This window comes from Symphalangus syndactylus, chromosome 10 (genome assembly GCF_028878055.3).
Source record: "Symphalangus syndactylus isolate Jambi chromosome 10, NHGRI_mSymSyn1-v2.1_pri, whole genome shotgun sequence".
Classification (NCBI taxonomy): Eukaryota; Metazoa; Chordata; class Mammalia; order Primates; family Hylobatidae; genus Symphalangus; species Symphalangus syndactylus.
This window is the reverse complement of record NC_072432.2, coordinates 99,020,566-99,039,216: the sequence shown is the minus strand read 5'-3', so window position 1 is coordinate 99,039,216 and position 18,651 is coordinate 99,020,566. Positions and strand designations below refer to the sequence as shown.

Below are 18,651 nucleotides of genomic sequence, written 5' to 3'. Positions count from 1 at the left end.
TCACCAAATCTGTGTTTGGGACTTGCCCATTGAGGAGGCCTCACAGAAACCTGCTGTTGCCTCTCTGAGCACAAGGCAGTGAGAGTGACACTGGCCTTGGGCCCAGAGACCTGGGTTCTCTTTAGCTTTCTTTCTTCTGGAATAGCTTTTTAGTTTGTCTTTCATGACACTGACATTTCGTATAGGCCAATTATTTTCCAGAATGTCCCTCACTTTAGGCTTGTCTGATGTTTCCTCAGGAGGAGGTACAGGGTATGCCCTTCTGGCAGAACCAGCACAGAAGTGGGGGTGGACCCTCCTCAGTGCATCATATCATGACATGCATGAGGTCATTATGTCCCATATTGGTGGTGTTAGCTTTGATCACTTGGTTAAGGTTGTATCTGCTACATTTCTCAGCTGTAAAGATATTTTTTCCTGTGGAATTAATCAGTCTATTGTCAGGAGTTACTTTGTGACCGTGTACATATCTTGTTATTTCAACCCGCTAGTATTAAGATTCATTAGTGATTCTTGCATTAATCAATTATTTGGATGGTTGCTAAATGGTGGTTTTCTGATTACACTATTCCTCCTGCACTGGCATTCTACTGTAAGAAAGAGCCTTCCCCTTTCTTGCATTTGTTTGTTCATTTAATTAACCAATATATTTATTGGTTTTAAATCAGTTTAGACTCATAGGCTGTAAATGTATTAAATGAGTTATAATCCCTTATTATTTGTTTTTATGTTCAAATTGTCCTCAGATTTTATTGGTGGGAGACCTTACATTAGCTGTAGTGTCCCTTTGACATGTGCCATTCTTTGAACACTTCCTTACTTTTTGGTACCACAAAATGTTCCAAGTTTATCTTGTGTTTTCCATCCCCAGCCCCAGATTCAACCATTTTTCTAAGGAGCTCTTTTAGTATAAAATGGTACTTAGAAACCAAAATTAGGATGCTAGTTTATATTATGGCTACTGGGGTACAACTATTTCTAGGCTCTCTCAGCAGACAGGGCTAAGATAGAGTTGTATGTGTATCTACATAAATATCCACACACATCTATCTATCTATCTATCTATCTATCTATCTATCTATCTATCTATCCACCCACCCATCCATTTATCCATCTACCCACCCACCGACGCACCCACTGTATCTATCCTTTTTATCTTATCTATTCATGAGTTCACCCTGATACCTTTAATTCCAATCCCATATCACAGGACATTTGTAATTTCTCTCTGTCCACATTTGTAGCTTTTCTCCAACAGTGAGATGCTTGACTTCCAGTATCTATAAGATATTTACTTATTGCTCAATGCTAGTATACACAGAAAGTAGTTTCAGAATTGCTACCCTGTATATCAGGAAAAAGAAATCTACTTATTAGATTAGAATATTTGTTTAGAGTTTAATGTTTTCCATATTTTGCAGTTGCAAGCAATGCAGCCATCAACAATCTTTCAAACATGACAATTCCTATTTCTAGCTTCTTGTGAGAAATTAGAAGGTATGGCCACTCTCCCCTCTGGACAGGGCATGTATGCTCCCCCAGGGCTGCTTGTCTCAATTGGCTCCCCTTGTCATTATGACAAATAATCTCTCCTTGTTCTTGTACATTTGACCTCAATTTACCTGGGTCCTTGCCATTCACAAGAGGACTGTTGCTACTAGCCACCTCTATCTCCTCTTCTCCTAGTCTCTCCTGAATGCACAGCCAATCCAGTTGTCAATACCACTGCTTCAACAAAGCCATTCTCCCAGATATCACCAACAAAGCCATTCTCCCAGACATCTACATTGCTGAACTGCACAGAAGTGCTTTTTCAGTCTTCATCTAACTCCAATACTAAATTCTTAACACTTCATGCTGGGGACCCTTCATCTTTCCTGTCTTCTGTGACAGAAACTACCCTGGTTCCTCCTATTTCTTGGGTCTTCTTGAACTTCTTTGTAAGCTGATTCTCCTTTGTAAGGCTGTCAAAGCCTGGGGCTCCTCAGGGCTTGTCTCTCCTTACAACTCTCTCTCACTCTCTCTGTGATCTCATTTACCCCTATGGATACCTTCATTTATTACCTACAGGTCACTCATAAATGTCTGTCTCCAGTCCTGTATTCTCATAGGTCTCTCAAACTCAGCATGTGTGAAGGTAAACTTGTCTATTCCCCAGATCTGGTCCTCCTTCAGGACTCTCTCTTTCTAGTGGGTAGCACTCTCTCTTCCTCACATTCGATCCATTACCAGGTCAATTTTATCTTCTAAATACACCTTCCACTGTCAACTTCTGTTTATTGCCATTGTCACCCTCTCATCAAAAATATTGCTTCAATTCCCTCTGAACTGGTTTCTCTTCATCCGCTCTTCTCTCTGTGTTTGTGTGTATGTGCTACAGGGTGGATGAATATATTCTCATCTTCTCACAGCTCTAGGATTAAAAAGCACATTTTTCACAAATGGCCTGCAAGGCTCTCATGGTTTGCCTCTTTCTGTGTCTCTTGCTTTACCTACTGCAACATGTCCTTTTGCTTCCTGCCTCCTGGTCATTCCTCAGTGGCCACGTTCTCTTCCACTACAGAGTCTTTGCATATGCACTTTCTTAAGCCAAGAATGTTCTTTTTCTGAATCCCCTGACTCCAGCGAACTTCGCCTTTAACTTAAGAAGTACCTCATCATTCTCCTCCGAGCTCAGTCCTTAACATTCTCAGAAAAACCTTCTCTGGACCCTCTGCCTGCATTAGAATGTCACACTGTTCACACTGATGGCACTGGGAGCGTCCCCTGAGTGGCATATGTCACCTTGGTAATTTTTGTCTCTGTGGGATTCAATTAGTGTTTGTCTATTCCAGAACCACAGAGGCTACTTCTGCTCCCATGTATCCTTGCGTCGAGTACAACACCCAGCACAGATGGACACACAGTAAGAGATAAGGTGAATGAATGGAGGCTGCATGGCATGGTGGTTATGAGCATGGACTCGGAGGCAAACTGGCTCTACTCCTTCCTGGCTGTGTGATCTCAGGCAAGTTACTCAATCTCTCTGAGCCTTAGCCTCAGCTTCCTCATCTGTAAAATAGGGAGAATAGCAGTACCCACCTGGTAGGGCTGTTATGAAAATTAAATGAGTTCATGTAATGCACTTAGAGCACTACGTGGCAAACAGTAAGGATGACATAAGTGTTTGTTAAATACAGAAAATAAACAAGTGCTAAGTAGTTGTTAACTAAATAAGTATTAACTGACAAAGTTCGATTTAAAATAAACACAAGTGGATTATTGCTGAAATACAGGCCAATAATTAAGTTATATTGATTAGAAGTAACGAACTGTCTAAATAACAGTAAACAGAATTTAAATGTAATTCAATCTCTGTTAGTAAGTTTGTCGAGAAACTTACTTACATGTTGGTAAAACAAGCATTTACAACTGGGAATACATCCAACATCTTAAGAGAAATGCAGGCTAAAATTCTTAAATATTCAATGAATGCTTTAGGTATGTCCAAAGCTACTGACTAGTCATATGTTGTGCTGAATCATTTTCTGTCAAAAATCAGCAAAATAGGAATAAAAATTCCAAATGAACTTTTTAAAACCACCCACATCCACTACACAAATTCATCCATCAAGCCTTTGAGAATCTTCTCTGTGAGAATTTGCATAGCACGTGACACAAGGCAAAGATGTACCCATGATTAAAGAACCACACTGTAAAGTACAGAAAATCCACAGATAACACACAATTTTACCAGCCCATATCTAATTCCCAAACATTCTTTCAAGTAAAGGAGTGTGAAAAAAACAGCTGGGTTCAACATTTTATCTCTTGAGCATGGATGACTTTGGCAGTGTATTATTAACAATGAAATCTACAGACGTTAAGTTCCTTTTTATATAATGTACTCTTTTTTTCATCATAAAGAGGTGTGTTATCACAGGACTAAAGACAGTTAAAAGTTTTGATATATTATAGTGTCTCTGGCAGCTTTCAAGGTTATGTTGTTATTTCAGGAGAAAAAGGAAGAAATCAACGAAGGAAGGACAATTGTAGTTTGAAGAAGGAATGCTTGTGAAAGGGGAAAGAGTGCAAGGCCCAAAAGGAGTTAGTGCTACTGCAGCAAACCAGGAAGACGCTATTAATTTCTATTTAAAGTTACTTAACAAATTGTTTCAGCTTAATTAGATTTATATGCAAGTAATATTGAATGAAAATTGTCAATTGTTTTAGTGAAAATACACCCATGGAAGAAAGATTTACTTTTCTTAATGAAAAAAGAAAGCTTGGGACCAAATTTTCATTCAGCTTTAATCATAAGTTGATTTAGATGGAGAATAAAGGCACTGTTTAAATTATCTGTCCCTGGAAAGAAGATGGGTCGGGTTATGGCTCGGTACACAGATCAGCTGGCTGTGGGTAGCGGTGGGTGATGCCTGGCTGTGCAGAGAAGGAAAATTCACTCCACATACTCTCATGGTGGCAAGTGGGTCCACTCTGCTTTATCAGCCTCATCTCTATGCCTGAGTCCTCCCCATCTTGTCAGCCTTATGTTTCTCCCGTGCACTGGAACGTGATTCTCCTCCACTGCCAGGTTTTACCCATGCTGCTTTCTCTGCATATATGCTGCCTAAACTGTGCCTGGCTAAACTTCCTCCAGGGAATTTTCCCCAACTCCAGGTGGAAGATGCCCTTCCTTTGCACCTAGTGCCACAATCACCTGCTACCACATGGTAGGTCTCTCACCACCTATGCTGTGCAATCATTTTGGATAGGGGATGTAATTTAACCAACTCTATTTTCAGCAATAGTGCTTGGAAGATGCAATAAATATCTGTGGAACGTTGAAAGGTGGCAACCCAATGTACAACACTAACACAGGTAGAAGAGTCCATTATGAACTCTCAAAAATGACCAAGTACTTTCCATGGAGGGAGGATTGAAAATAAAGGCAAGAGGGTGATTGAGGTCATATGTGACCAAAACCCCTCTACCTACTAATATTCCAAATGACAGAAATTATATATAAAACACATAATGTATCCAATGTGATCAATTATCTATGTATGCTGTGGTTATCATGGCCTTTGGCGACCAAGAGTACTCTCTGAAACCTCACTGGGCCATGCCGAAGCTTCTCCTGAGGCTAAAGGAGAGCCTGCAAGTCCGTCAAGTGTCCTAATACAGTGTGTAGGTAGCCCTGTCTGAGAAGCAGCACATTCTACAAAGTAGAGTACAAGCCCTGCCCCCTGGTAAATCTCACAACAAAGACAACACCCAAGATGCCAGGGGCCTTTCTGACGAGTGAAGGTTGGCAGGAAAAGGCACTCAGTGGCTAACAGTCAAGCCTATGTTTTATCAAGCCAAGAGGAAGTTATATATCCCCAGAATAACTCTAACGTTATTCTGCTCACTATTTTCAGCTATACAGGGAATACATCCTTTCTCCCCCTGCTAGACTAAGGGTACAAAATTTTTTCCTAAGAGATAAGGACACATTTTATTTTAACACAGCAGCAATAGCATTATTGGCCTGAAAACATTTAAACAATAATTTTTAAATACCATCTAATATCCAGCCAGTCTTCAAATTTCTCCAACTCCCTCATGAATATCATTTGATAGTTGATTTGTTTGAATCAGGATTCAGATAAAGTCCATACTTGGTATTTAGTTTATGCATCTTCTAAATCTCTGTGGAATGTTATAGTTTCCAATTTCTCTTACTATTTATTTGTTGTGTCTTTTGCCCTAAAGAATGTATTGTATCTTATATATAATTGAAGCAACCTTGTGGAGTCTTTTTTTAAAAAAAAAAAAGTTTGATCTTTTTTACTGAGGTATAACTGACACACAATAAAGTGAATATCTTTAAAGGGTATAATTTGATAGGTTTTGACATATGTATGTAACCCTGAAACCCACACCACAAGTAAGATAATGAACATAACCATTATCCTCTCTTTTTGCTCTTACTGTAGATTAATTTACATTTTCTAGAATTTTATATAAACAGAATTCATATAATATATACTCTTTTTGATCTGACTTTTTTCACTTAGCATAATTATTTCAAAATTCATGTCTACTGCTGGTTCATTCCTTTTTATTGCTGAATACTATTCCACTGTACGCATAAACCACAATCTGTTTATTCACATGTTGATGGATATTTGGTTTATTTCCAGTTTGGGGCTACTCTGATTAAAGCTGCTCTGAACATTCATGCACAAGTTTTTGCATTTGCTTTCATTTCTCTTGTGTAAGTAGAAATAGAATGGCTGAAACATACAGTAATATAGTAAATGCACATTTAATTTTATTTTTTTTTTGTGACAGGATATCACTCTGTCATCCTGATATCACCATCTTATACCTCCACATCTTGTCCCACTAGAAGGTCTGTAGGGGCAGAAATATGCATGGAGCTGCCATCTATGACATTGTGCAGTGGTGCAATCATAGCTCACTGTAGTTTTGAACTCTTGGGCTCATGTAATCCTCTTGCCTCAGCATCCTGAGTAGCTAGGACCACAGACATGTACCACAATGCTTGGCTATTTTTTTTTTCAATTTTTGTAGTGATAGGGTCTTGCTATGTCGCCCAGGTTGGCCTCAAAGCCATCCTCTCACCTCAGCCTCCCAAAATGTTGAAATTACAGGCATGAGCCATGCAATTGGCCATATATAACTTTTAAGAAACTGCGAAGTTATATTCAACAGCCATTCCACTATTTACATCCCCACCAACAGTGTATGAAAATTCCAATTGCTTCAGGTCCTTAGCCTTATTTGGTATAATCAATTTTTAATTTTAGTCATTCTAATAGGAGTGCAGTGGTATCTCACTGTGATCTTCATGTGCATTTCCCTAATGCTATTGAGCATCTTTCCATGTACTAATGTGTCATCCATATGTCTTATTTGGTGAAGTGTCTGTTCAAATATTTGGCCAAGTTTTTCATTGGGTTATTATTTTGTTTTATTTTGTTTTTTTGAGACAGGGCTTTGCTCTGTTGCCCGGGCTGAAGTGCAGTGACATGATCTCGGCTCACTGCAAGCCTCCCAGGTTCAAGTGATTCTCATGCCTCTGCCTCCCGAGTAGCTGGGATTACAGGTGTGCACCACCATGTCCAGCTAATTTTTGTATTTTTAGTAGAGACAGGGTTTTGCCATGTTGGCCAGGCTGGTCTTGAACTCCTGGTCTCAAGTGATCCACCCACCTTGGCCTCCCAAAGTGCTGGGATTACAGGCATGAATCACCACACCTGGCCAGAATTTATTCCTTCTATCTTACTGAATGTTTGTACCTTTTAACCTAGTTCTCTTCATCCTTCCACTTCCTCCCTAACTCACCCTTCCCAGTCTCTGTTAACTATCTTTCCACTCTCCACCTCCATGTGTTCAAATTTTTTAGCTCCCACGTATAAGTGAGATTCATCTTTTTGTGTCTGGCTTATTTCACTTAAGATAATGATCTCCAGTTCCATCCATGTTGCTGTAAATGACATGATTTCATTTTTTTTATGGCAGAATAGTATTCCATTATGTATATATACCACATTTTCATTATCTATTCATCCATTGATGGACACGTAGGTTGATTCCGTATCTTTGCTGTTGTGAATAGTGCTGCAATAAACATGTGAGTACTGGTATCCCTTTGATATATTGATTTCTTTTCCCTCGGGTAGATACCTTATAGCAGGATTGCTGAATTAAATAGTAATTATATTTTTAGTTTTTTGAGATATCTCCATACTGTTTTTCATAATGGCTGTTCTAGTTTACATTCTCACAAATAGTTTACAAGAGTTCCCTTTTCTCTGCATCATCACCAACATTGGCTATTTTTTGTTATTTTAATAATAGCCATTCTGACTGGGTAGGATGATATTTCATGTTGGTTTTGATTTGCATTTCTCTGATGATTAGTAATGTTTAGCAGTTTTTCATATACCATGATGGCTGTTTGTATGTGTTTTTTTGAGAAATGTTCTAAACATATCTAAACACAGAAAAGGTACAGTAAAAAACATGGTATAAAAGATAAACATGCTAGGCACGGTGGCTCACACCTGTAATCCCAGCACTTTGGGAGGCCAAGGCAGGCTGACCACAAGGTCAGGAGTTCAAGACCAGCCTGACCAATATGATGAAACCCCGTCTCTACTAAAAATGCAAAAAAATCAGCCGGGCATGGTGATGCATGCCTGTAGTCTCAGCTGCTCGGGAGGCTGAGACAGGAGAATTGCTTGAACATGGGAGGTGGAGGTTGCTGTGAGCTGAGATCATGCCACTGCACTCCAGCCTGGGTAACAGAGCAAGACTCTGTCTCAAAAAAGAAATGTGTATATATATATATACATATATATATATAATATATAATATATATAATATATAATACATATATAATATATAATACATATATAATATATAATTATATATAAATTATATATATATTATATATATAGAAACAGTATACTTTTATAGGGCACTTACCATGAATGCAGCCCACAGGACTGGAAGTTGCTCTGGGTGAATCAAGGCATGAGTAAATGTGAAGGACTACAGTATTATTGTAGACTCCTATAGACTTTATAAACACTGTTTATTTAAACTACACTAAATTTTTAAAAATATTTTTCTTTCTTCAATAATAAATTAACTTTAGCTTACTATAACTTTTTTACTTTATAAATTTTTTACTTTATAAACTTATCAACTTTTTAAACTTTTGGATTCTTTTGTACTTAGCTTAAAACACAAACATATTGTACAGATGTATAAAAATATTTTTCTTCATATCCTTATCCTATAAGTTTTATTTTTAAATTTTTACTTTGTAAATTTTGTTAGAAATTAAGATACAAACACACAGATTAGCCTAGGCCTACACATGATCAGGATCATCAATATCACCATCTTCTACTTCCACATCTTATCCCACTAGAAGGTCTGCAGGGGCAGAAACATGCATGGAGCTGTCATCTATAACAATGCCTTCTTCTGGAATTCTTTCTGAAGGAGCTGCCTGAGGCTCTTTTGCAGTTAACTTTTTTTTTTTTTTAAATAAACAGAAGAAATAGACTCTAAAATAAGGATAAAAGTATAGTAAATACATAAATGAGTAACTTAGTCATTTATTACCAATATCAATTATTATGTAATTATATAATTATATATGCTAGACTTATTGATCGATCGATTGACTGAGACAGAGTCTCACTCTGTCGCCCAGGCTGGAGTGCAGTAGCTCGATCTCAGCTCACTGCAACCTCCGCCTCCCAGGTTCAAGCAATTCCCTGCCTCAGCCTCCCGAGTACCTGGGATTACAGGCGTGCGCCACTAGGCCTGGCTAATTTTTGTATTTTTAGTAGAGATGGGATTTCACCATCTTGGCCAGGCTGGTCTTGAACTCTTGACTTCGTGATCTGCCTGCATTGGCCTCCCAAAGTGCTGGACAGGTGTGAGCCACTGCGCCCGGCCTATGCTAGACTTTTTAGACTTTTATATGATTAGTCATGCAGTAGGTTTGTTTACACCAGCGTCACCACAAACACAAGTAATGTCTTGAGCCACGATGCTATCACGTCACTGGTCAATAGGAATTTTTCAACTCCATTACAATCTTATGAGACCACTGTCGTACATATGGTCTGTTATTTGCTAAAATGTCATAGTGTGGCACATTACTGTATTTCCTTTCTTCTGCTTATTTTGTTTTTCATCTGTTCCTTTGTTTATTAAGGTGGAAGTTGAAATCATTGATTTGAGAACTTTTTTTCCTAATATATTTTGTGCTATAAAACTCTTCTTAAGTACTGTTTCAGTGGCATTCTAAATTTTTTATATATTGTTTTCACTTTCATTGAGTTCAAAATGTTTTCTAATTTCCATTTTGATTTCTTCTGTGACCCATGAGTTTTTAGAAGTATGTTATTTCCATATTTGGAGATCTTCCGGAGATCTTTCTGTTATTGATTTCTAATGTAATTCCACTGTGGTCAGAGAACACACTTTGTATTACTTCAGTCCTTTTACATTTATTGAGACTTTTTTTTTTTTTTTTTTTTGAGACAGAGTCTTGCTGCACTCCCCAGGCTGGAGTGCAATGGCACGATCTCGGCTCACTGCAACCTCTGCCTCTTGGATTCAAGCCGATTATCCTGCCTCAGCCTCCTGAGTAGCTGGGATTACAGGTGTGTGCCACCACACCTGGCTGATTTTTGTATTCTTAGTAGAGATGGGGTTTCACCATGTTGGCCAGGCTGGTCTTGAACTCCTGACTTCAGGTGATCCACCCACCTTGGCCTCCCCAAGTGTTGGGATTACAGGTGTGAGCCACCGCACCAGGCCGAGACTTCTTTTATGGTTCAGAATATGGCCTATTTCGGTAAATGTTCTGTGTGCCCTTGGGAAGGATGTCTATTCTGTGATGTAGGATGCAGTGGTCTATAAATGTCAATTAGGTCAAATTGTTTAATAGTGTTGTTCAAGTCTATTAATTTTCTGTGTGCCTATTCTATCAATTACTGAGAAGAGCATTAAAATAGCTGACTCTAAATGTGGGTTTGTCTATTTCTCCTTGCAATTCTATAAGTTTTTGCTTCTTATGTATTTTGAAGTTATATTACTAAGTGCAAAAAGCGTATTACTTCTGCTTAAAGAATTAACCCCTTTGTGATTATGAAATGACCTTATTTATCCCTCGTAATATTCATTCCTCTGAAATCTACTTTCTCTGATATTACTGTAGCCACTCCAGCTTTCTTTTAATTAGTGTTAGCATAGGACAGTTTTCTGTTCTCTTACTTTTAACCTATTTGGGTTTCTATGTTTAAAGCATGCTTCTTATTTATAGTTGGGTCTTGCTTATTTTATTGAATCTGGCAGTTTGCCTCTTTGCAGAAGTTGTTAGGCTATTTATATTTAATGTGATTATTGATATAGTTAGGTTTAATTCTCTTATGTTGTTTTCTATTTGTCTCATCTGTTTTTTGTTCCCTGTTTCTTCTTTTTCTTCTTTTGAATTAACTGAGTATATTCCAATTCTATTTTACTTCCTCTGTATGCTTATTAACTATAACTGCTTCATTTTAGCAGTTGCATTAGAGTTTAAAACATATCTTTAACTTCTTACAGTCTATCTTTAATTGATGTTATACCACTTTATGTATACTTCCCTTTTACCCTGTCAGCTTTATTCTACTGTTATATTTTACTTCTACATAGGTTATAAATCCCACAATGTATTGTTATTTTTATTTAAACTGTTAATTACCTTTTAAAGAAAATCAATAAGAAATCTTATATAATTGCCCCATGTGGTTACCATTTCCAATACTCTGTATTCCTCTGTGTTGGTCCATGCTTCTGTTTGGTATTATTTTCCTTCTGCCTGAAGAATTTAGCATTTCTTGTAGTGCAAGTTTGCTGGTGGTGAGTTCTTTCAGCTTTTGAATATCTGAAAATGACTTGACTTTGCTTTTGTTTTTGAAAGATATTTTTGCCAGATATGGAATGGATATAGAATTCTAGGTCGACAGTATTTTCTTTCAGTTCTTTAAAAATGTTATTACACTAAATTCTCTTTTGGTAAATTCAGTAACAAGATATCTGCTGTCATCTTTATTTTTGTTCTGTGGTTGCTTTTGACTATTACTGGTTTTGAGAGATTTGATTATTATATATTTCAATGTTGTTTTCTTAACGTTTCTTGTGTTTGGAGTTTGTTCAGATAGTTGGATCTGTGGGTTTTCATCAAATTTGGAGAAATTTCAGTTATTATTTCTTCAAATATTTTTTCTAGTTCTTCCTTTGTTTTCTCCTTCTGGGATTCCAATTCCAAGTATATTAAGCTGCTTCAAGTTCTCCCATATCTCATTGTTACTCTTTTTTAAAATTTTTTCTTCCTATATTTTTAGATAGTTCCTATTATTACATCTTCAAGTTCACTGATCTTTTCTTCTGTAATGTCTAATCTGTTTTTTATTCTTTATAGTGTATTTTTCATCTCACAGGTTGTAGTATTTAATTCTAGATATTTGATTTGGGTCCTTTTATATTTTCCATATCTCTACTTGAACATATAGCACATAATTATAATAATTGTCTTCAAGTCTTTGTCTGCTAATTCTAACATCTGCATCAAATCTGGTTTGGTTTCCATTGGTTCATTTTTCTCTCCGTTCTGAGTATGGGTAGAGACTGTAAATCTTTTGTCACAGAACACCAAATTGTCCTCAAAATTTATCCTATTACTACCAGTAGAGTCCTATTACTACCAGTGCTTCTTTATTCTGCCAGCACTGAATTTTGTTCATCTTTAATTTTTGCCAGTCTCATAGGCTAAAACTATTGACTCCTGCAATAGATATTTTTTGAGCACTAACTATAAGCCCAGTGACAGATGGTGGCAATTCTGTGGTGTTCCAGCAGTCACAGGAGATGCCCTCATGGTGGTGCTTATCACCTTGTGTAGTTTATCACATTTTTATTTGCACTTTCTTTGATTTTTAGTGATTTTAAGCATCTTTCCCTAAGTTTGTTGGCCATTTATACTTCTTCTTTGATATACTGTCTACTAATGCCCACCAACTAGTTTTAATGAATTGTTGAATATTTTTTATTCCTATTATTTACTAAACTATTTATTTATCAAGGATAGACACTCACTTTCACTTTTTCAATAAAAATATGTTTTAAAAATAAGGACATTTCCTTTAAAATAAACTAATACTTGTGCATTACTTCTTTGAAGAAATGATTTCTATGTTACTCAAATACTTTTTGCTATATTAAAAGTAAATAGGGATGGATTCTGGTATAAAAACAATGTTCTTAAAGGCAAACTTTTATAAACAATATAGAAACACAAAAAACATATATGAATACATAATACTTTCATAAATATACAAGTAAATAATTTCATATATACTTGATAGCAACAGATACATTACTTATATTCTTTAGAAACAATCATGCAGATTACAAATGTCACTTTACTCCTTAATAATGAAACAGAAAGTCAAGCAGATGAAATATTCTCAGATTATGTATTTCCAGCTGATTAAATATTCCTGTCAAAGTCATGCCATCTGTATTGGAAATGCCCTATATACAAGATTATTAATTTGTAACAATCTAAGATCTGTTCTTTAAAATGAGAAAATGTCAAAATGCCCATTATCAAGCATTTTCTTATCCTCTGAAGAGTATCAGGAGCTTTCTAAGGCACATGCTACCTATTCATCTGGCTGTGTAGGTAGATATTGGGAGTACCAGGAAGGATGCCTTGATTGTGGCACAGGTTCTATAGAGGGCCTGTTGTCATTCATTGCCAGTGTGAGGTGGGCAGGGAGGGGAGACCTTGAGATGTGTTCAGCTCTATGGCAAGGGGTATGACTTGTACATATGTCACAAGACTATAAGCATCAACCTTTTGAATACGATGAAAAAAATATGCCACTAGTTATGCTGTGAATAAATAAACTGAGTTGTTTTAATAATAGTGATGCCAGCAGCCAGAAAAGCCCCATGAAGCCTAACCCACCAGTGCTTCTGTTGGACTCAGGGCCCCCTGACTGACCTGTTTGGTGTAGGTGATCTCTGGCCACCTCAAACAAGCGCAGGTGCATGTTGGTGATGGGGTTAAAGGAGCCACAGGCCAGGAGCACCACAGGTATTCGGCTCTTCATCTTTTCAGGCACATCCACACCCGTTGCAGTGGCCACCCTGCTTTTATGGGGACAAAAGCTCATGTCAGGGAGTTAGCACTGAGACAATTATCCAGATCAGTCTCTCTAAACCACACACACAGACCATTACTTCTCACTTGTAAGATGACTGAAGAGGCCATTAAAACAACATTTAAGGAGGGTTTGCCATGGGCCATGAAGTATGCCAAGTGCTATGCCAAGGTATATCCTTCTCTTGCCAAGTCCTTTTTAACAACCCTGAGTGGTTACTCATACAACTCAGGGACCTTAGAAGCCACTGGGCCAGGACTGGAACCCAGGCAGCCTGATCCCAGAACCCATGTTCTGTTCTGAACCTCTGTATCCTCCTTGGGCTCCGACAGATCACCTTGGGGTCAGAAGGAGGGCTAGAAGACCCCCGTAGTGTCATCTCTGGTAGTCCTAATAGATCTCACAAGGTCCTAGAGTAGATTAACACTTTTAAAACACTTTTTATTTTGAAACAATTTCAGACTTATTGAAAAAAAGTTCCAAAATTTATACAAAATTTTTTATACTCTTTATCCAGATTCCCCAATGTTAACATTTTACCACATTTGCTTTATCACTCTCTTTCCACACACATACATACCTGTTTATAAATATTTTTTCTGAAATGTTTGAAAGTCATAGACATAAAATCTCTTTACTTCTAAATACTTCAGTATGTGTTTTCTCAGAATGAAGACACTTTGTTACATAACTGCAGAACAATGATTAAAATCAGGGAAACCAACATTGTTACTGGACTATTATCTAACGTGCAGACTGTATTCTGATCTCACCTATTGTCCTTTATCTGGGGCCCAAGCATTTTGAGAGGGTGCAGCCCACCCTCTGGTCTCACTCTGTTAAGGTTAAAGGTGAGAAGGAAACAGCCCAGGCTCCAGGGCAGGCTGGCAGACACGGCTGTCTTGCCTCTGAGATGCTGCCTCCTCGAGGTGGGACTTGGTTGACCCCTAGTTCTACCTCTCACTGGCTGTGAGGCCTAGGGCAAACCACAGACCCTCTCTGAGCCTCAGTTTTCTAACCTGCAAGATGGGGATAATGTTACTTACTCTTACATGGTTATAGTGAGGATAGTTACCTATGGAAAGTGCCTGATACATAAGAAGCACTTAATAAATAATCACTGTGGCTGTGGTGATGATGATGACAATGGTGAGAAAGGTGCTGCTACTGCTGACCCTAATGGAGCAGGAGGAGAAAGGAGATGGCGGTGTGTCTGTGGTAGGCAGTGTTTAAGATGGCTCCCAATGATCCTTCTAGAATTCACTGGTAATCTCAGTCCTTAAGTATAGGCTGAAACTTGCTTACAACAAACAGAATACAGAAGTAGTGGTTACCACTTCTGAGATAAGGTTACCAAAGGCCTCTGGCTTCCCTCTTGCTCACCTCTTTTGCTTTCTCACTTGCTCACCCTGATGCAGCCAGCAGGCAGGTTGTGAGCTGCCCCGTGGAGATGCCCATGGGCCCCGGGAATGAGAGAGACCTCTGGTGGCCAACAGCCAGTGAGGAACTGGATCTGCCAAAAACTATGTGCATGCGTGTGGGTGTGATCTTTCCCCAGTCAAGTTTTCAGATGTGATTGCAGCCCTGCAAACACTGACTGAAGCTTTATAAGACAGGCTTTATAAGTTAAATTATATCTGGATTCATGACCCACAGAAACTGTGAGATAATAAATAAAAATAATAAATAAATGTGTTATCTTAAGCTGCTACATTTTGGTGTAATTGGTTATGCAGTAAGAGATAATACAGAAACCAATGGGAGGAATGCATTTACTGCCTTTATTGTTCATCTTGCTATGATGGTCTTAGCTGTAATCCTGCAGTTCTGGGGGCAACATGTAGAGGGCTCAGTCACAGGAACCTGGGACCCTGCTTGTATCAAAGGAAACTGTTTCAACTTGGCCCGTGTTATCTCCTTCTCCAGGCTTTCATCCAGTTTCCTACTTTATATTCTAGCAACAATGAACTACCTGTTAGGACTTCTTTGTGAGACCTTCATGGCTTCCTGCTTCAACCTTCTGTACAGGCTATTTTGGTTTCCTCCAACCAGAAAACCCCCCAGCACATCCCAATATGTTAAGTTCCAATTCATATGGTCACATTATTTATTACTTCAATCACTATTTATCAATTACCTGCTAGGTACCTATATCAGTTAGGTAGCTGCAAATACCAGAAGCCTAACCTCAGTGGTCTAAACAAAGAGGTTCATTTGTTTCTAACATGACAAAAAGTCTGGAAGTAGGCACCTAATGACATTAGATCATGGGCTCAACGATGACCTACAATTCTTTCAGTTTCTCTCTCATGGTCACAAGATTGCTGTTGCAGCTACAGCCATCATAACCTCAATAAAGGCAAGAAGGAGGAGCAAGAAGCTGTACTAGATTGGCTATTCCTCTTAATCAAGAACACAAGAGCTTCTTTAGAACCTCCTGTAGATTTTGCTTCTGTCTCACTGGCCAGAACTAGGTTACATGGCCACTGTAGCTACAACAGAGGCTAGAAAGGCATCTATTTAGCTTGACAGCCTCTCCAGTGAGAACAGTAAGGGAAAGGGGCTTGGAAACTGGATTAACTAATCCACTGTGGCTGCCACAGAGTTGGGGATACAAGTGTCTGGGAGCTGGGAGGGTGGAAGGCTGCTGAGATGGCTTCTTTGACATCTAGCTTAGGTTAACTCATCTCTGACTTACCTTTAATAAATCACATGCCACATTTTATTGAAAAAGCCTGCTTATGTGTCTTTCCTATCCACTGGACAGTAAACCCTTTAGGAAGGGAAGTGGTGTTTTCTCCTTCTTGGGATTTCAGCTCGAAGCACAGAGCCTGGCCCAGAGTAGGGATCAGTGAAGACTGAAACAGGGCACTGGCAGGCTGGAGGGCATGGACTCTGAGCTACAGTGTGAAGATGAAAAGCTCTCAGCCTAGGTGGGCCGTGGTCTCTCCATACTTCCTTTGAGGCAGCAGGAATACCCCCTACTGTGTGGGAAGAAAGCAGTCAACAAGCTGCTGCTAGCATTTTCCCAGGGAGGTTGGATGGTTTAATGAGATATTTGCAAATTGTGCCAAGCTATTCACAAGAGCAGCCTCGTGATGACTGTATCTGAAAAGGTGGCTGTTTTTTACAACTGTTATGAAGTCTTTCAAAATCCTGTTTCATTTTGACAAAATATGCATTGTTAGAACCATTACAACATGTAACTGTAGCATCTCAGGTAACCTGGGGCTCTCATCCATTTTTCCAAAAGTTCCCAGAAACTGTAAATTAGAACATTTGTTTGAATGGTGGCATCAACAGCAATGAAGTGATGCTGAGAAGTAGAATAAATGACCTTTATTAAGTGCCTCTCTTTCTTTTTTTGCTGTGGGCATACTGAGCCACACTGTTCTAATGGTGACTGTGCTCTGTCTGGGCCATATCGCAGGCTGACGGACACAGGAGTGCACATTCCCAGGATCAGTAACAGGGTCAGTGCACCTGTACCATGTGTACACTCAAATCTGCTTCAACTAAGTACCCTCCCAAGCCAAATCCAGGGAAATAGTTATAGGGCTAAAATGGACTCACTCCAGGGATCCACCAGGACAATAAACTGGCTCTGATTTGAGTGCAGATCTCATCAGACACAAGGCAAGATGCATGCTGTAAAAGTGTCTCATCTGCCCTTATCATCTAATAATATCTAGTGAGACGCAGCAAGTGAGGGAGACTTTTGCTATCGGGAAAGGCTTCTCATCAATAAGCATTTAATGGAGGCCACAGAGTGATAATTGCTGCTGAAGGATTTAACAAGTTGAGAATGTGGCGTACAGGCTTGTTGGAATTTATCATTAAACTGGAGACAAGGCAAACAGGTTCTACCTTTGGCTCCCGCCCCCTCCCCAGCTTACTGTCTCCCACTCCATAGTTATCTAGACAGCATTTCACCCCACTCCTCAAGCACAACATGCTGCTTCTGCAAATGCAGTCATGACCACCTGAAACACCATCCTCACACTTGCCACCCTGGTGATCTGCCTTCAAGGTTTTCTCCCTGGAATATTTACCTTGTATCTCCCCCCACTGCCCCCACCACCATGCTAACTCTGTACTTGTTACACATTTTATCACCTTTTTGTTTCTTCACCAGAGAACTGTCATTCGTTTTTAATGCATGTTGCTGTTCTCCAAGTGGAAGATAATATCTTGGAGGTTTTCTATTTTTATTTTTTATTTGTTTATTAAGAGACAGGGTCCCACTTTGTTGTCCAGTTTGGGGTGCAGTGGCATAATCATAGCTCACTGCAGCCTCAAACTCCTGGGCTCAAGTGATTAGCGAGTGGTTTTTAAATTCATCTTGGTCCTTTCAACTCCTAGCACTGTGCCTGGCACCAATAGGTACTCAGGAAATGTGTGTGGAACGAACAACAGAGTCAGTGTCTATCCCTGACCAAGTATTTTTGTCAGATGGCTACCTCCTCTCTTTGGTTCTGTCCCAGTCGATGGAATGAGCCTTCCAGAGATATAAAGTGAACTTTCTGGCTCCCTGAAGGCACACAAGATCCCTCCCCAAAGCCCCACTTCACCCGACTCAATCTGAAATTTAAAAAAGACATCCTTGCCTGCTGGGCCCTCTTTACCACCATGATGCTGTCAACAGGGATACGCTGGCCTCCTGCACATTGACACCAAGGACCCCTCTGCCCTAGAGAACTGGAGGTTGATGGCTGTCCATTTGCCAAGACAGTCCAGACAATTCCTTCCAGATTTTACTGCCTAGACATTGCTCACTGCACTGGTTTTCAGAGTCCATCCAGTTTCTCTACAACAGCCCGGTCTCTGGCACTGCCCTGCCTGCCATCTACTCAGTGGACAACTGCTTATTAAGCATCTACTAGTGGCCAGGCCCTCTACTGGACAGTAGGATGCAATAGGA

At 39.1% G+C, this 18,651-nt stretch overlaps 1 protein-coding gene and 1 long non-coding RNA gene across 11 annotated transcripts in view; one reads left to right on the top strand and one right to left on the bottom strand.

Moving 5' to 3' along the window:
* The window catches only part of LOC129491234 (uncharacterized), a 186,895-nt gene extending 183,887 nt beyond the window's left edge, over positions 1-3,008 (top strand). The window contains exon 8 of the long non-coding RNA XR_008660491.2: positions 2,835-3,008. This is a non-coding gene — a long non-coding RNA (uncharacterized lncRNA). The remainder of the gene's footprint in view (positions 1-2,834) is intronic.
* Positions 1-18,651, bottom strand: part of NMNAT3 (nicotinamide nucleotide adenylyltransferase 3) — a 110,623-nt gene that overhangs the window by 51,222 nt on the left and 40,750 nt on the right. For 6 of the 10 annotated variants that reach the window (XM_063610719.1, XM_063610720.1, XM_063610724.1 and 3 more), the window contains one exon: positions 13,571-13,719. In XM_063610719.1, coding sequence (XP_063466789.1) covers positions 13,571-13,719 — 149 coding nt within the window. Of the gene's footprint in view, positions 1-13,570; positions 13,720-18,651 lie in introns of those variants that run through there. The other 4 variants (XM_063610723.1, XM_063610725.1, XM_063610718.1 and 1 more) reach the window with 2 other exon arrangements.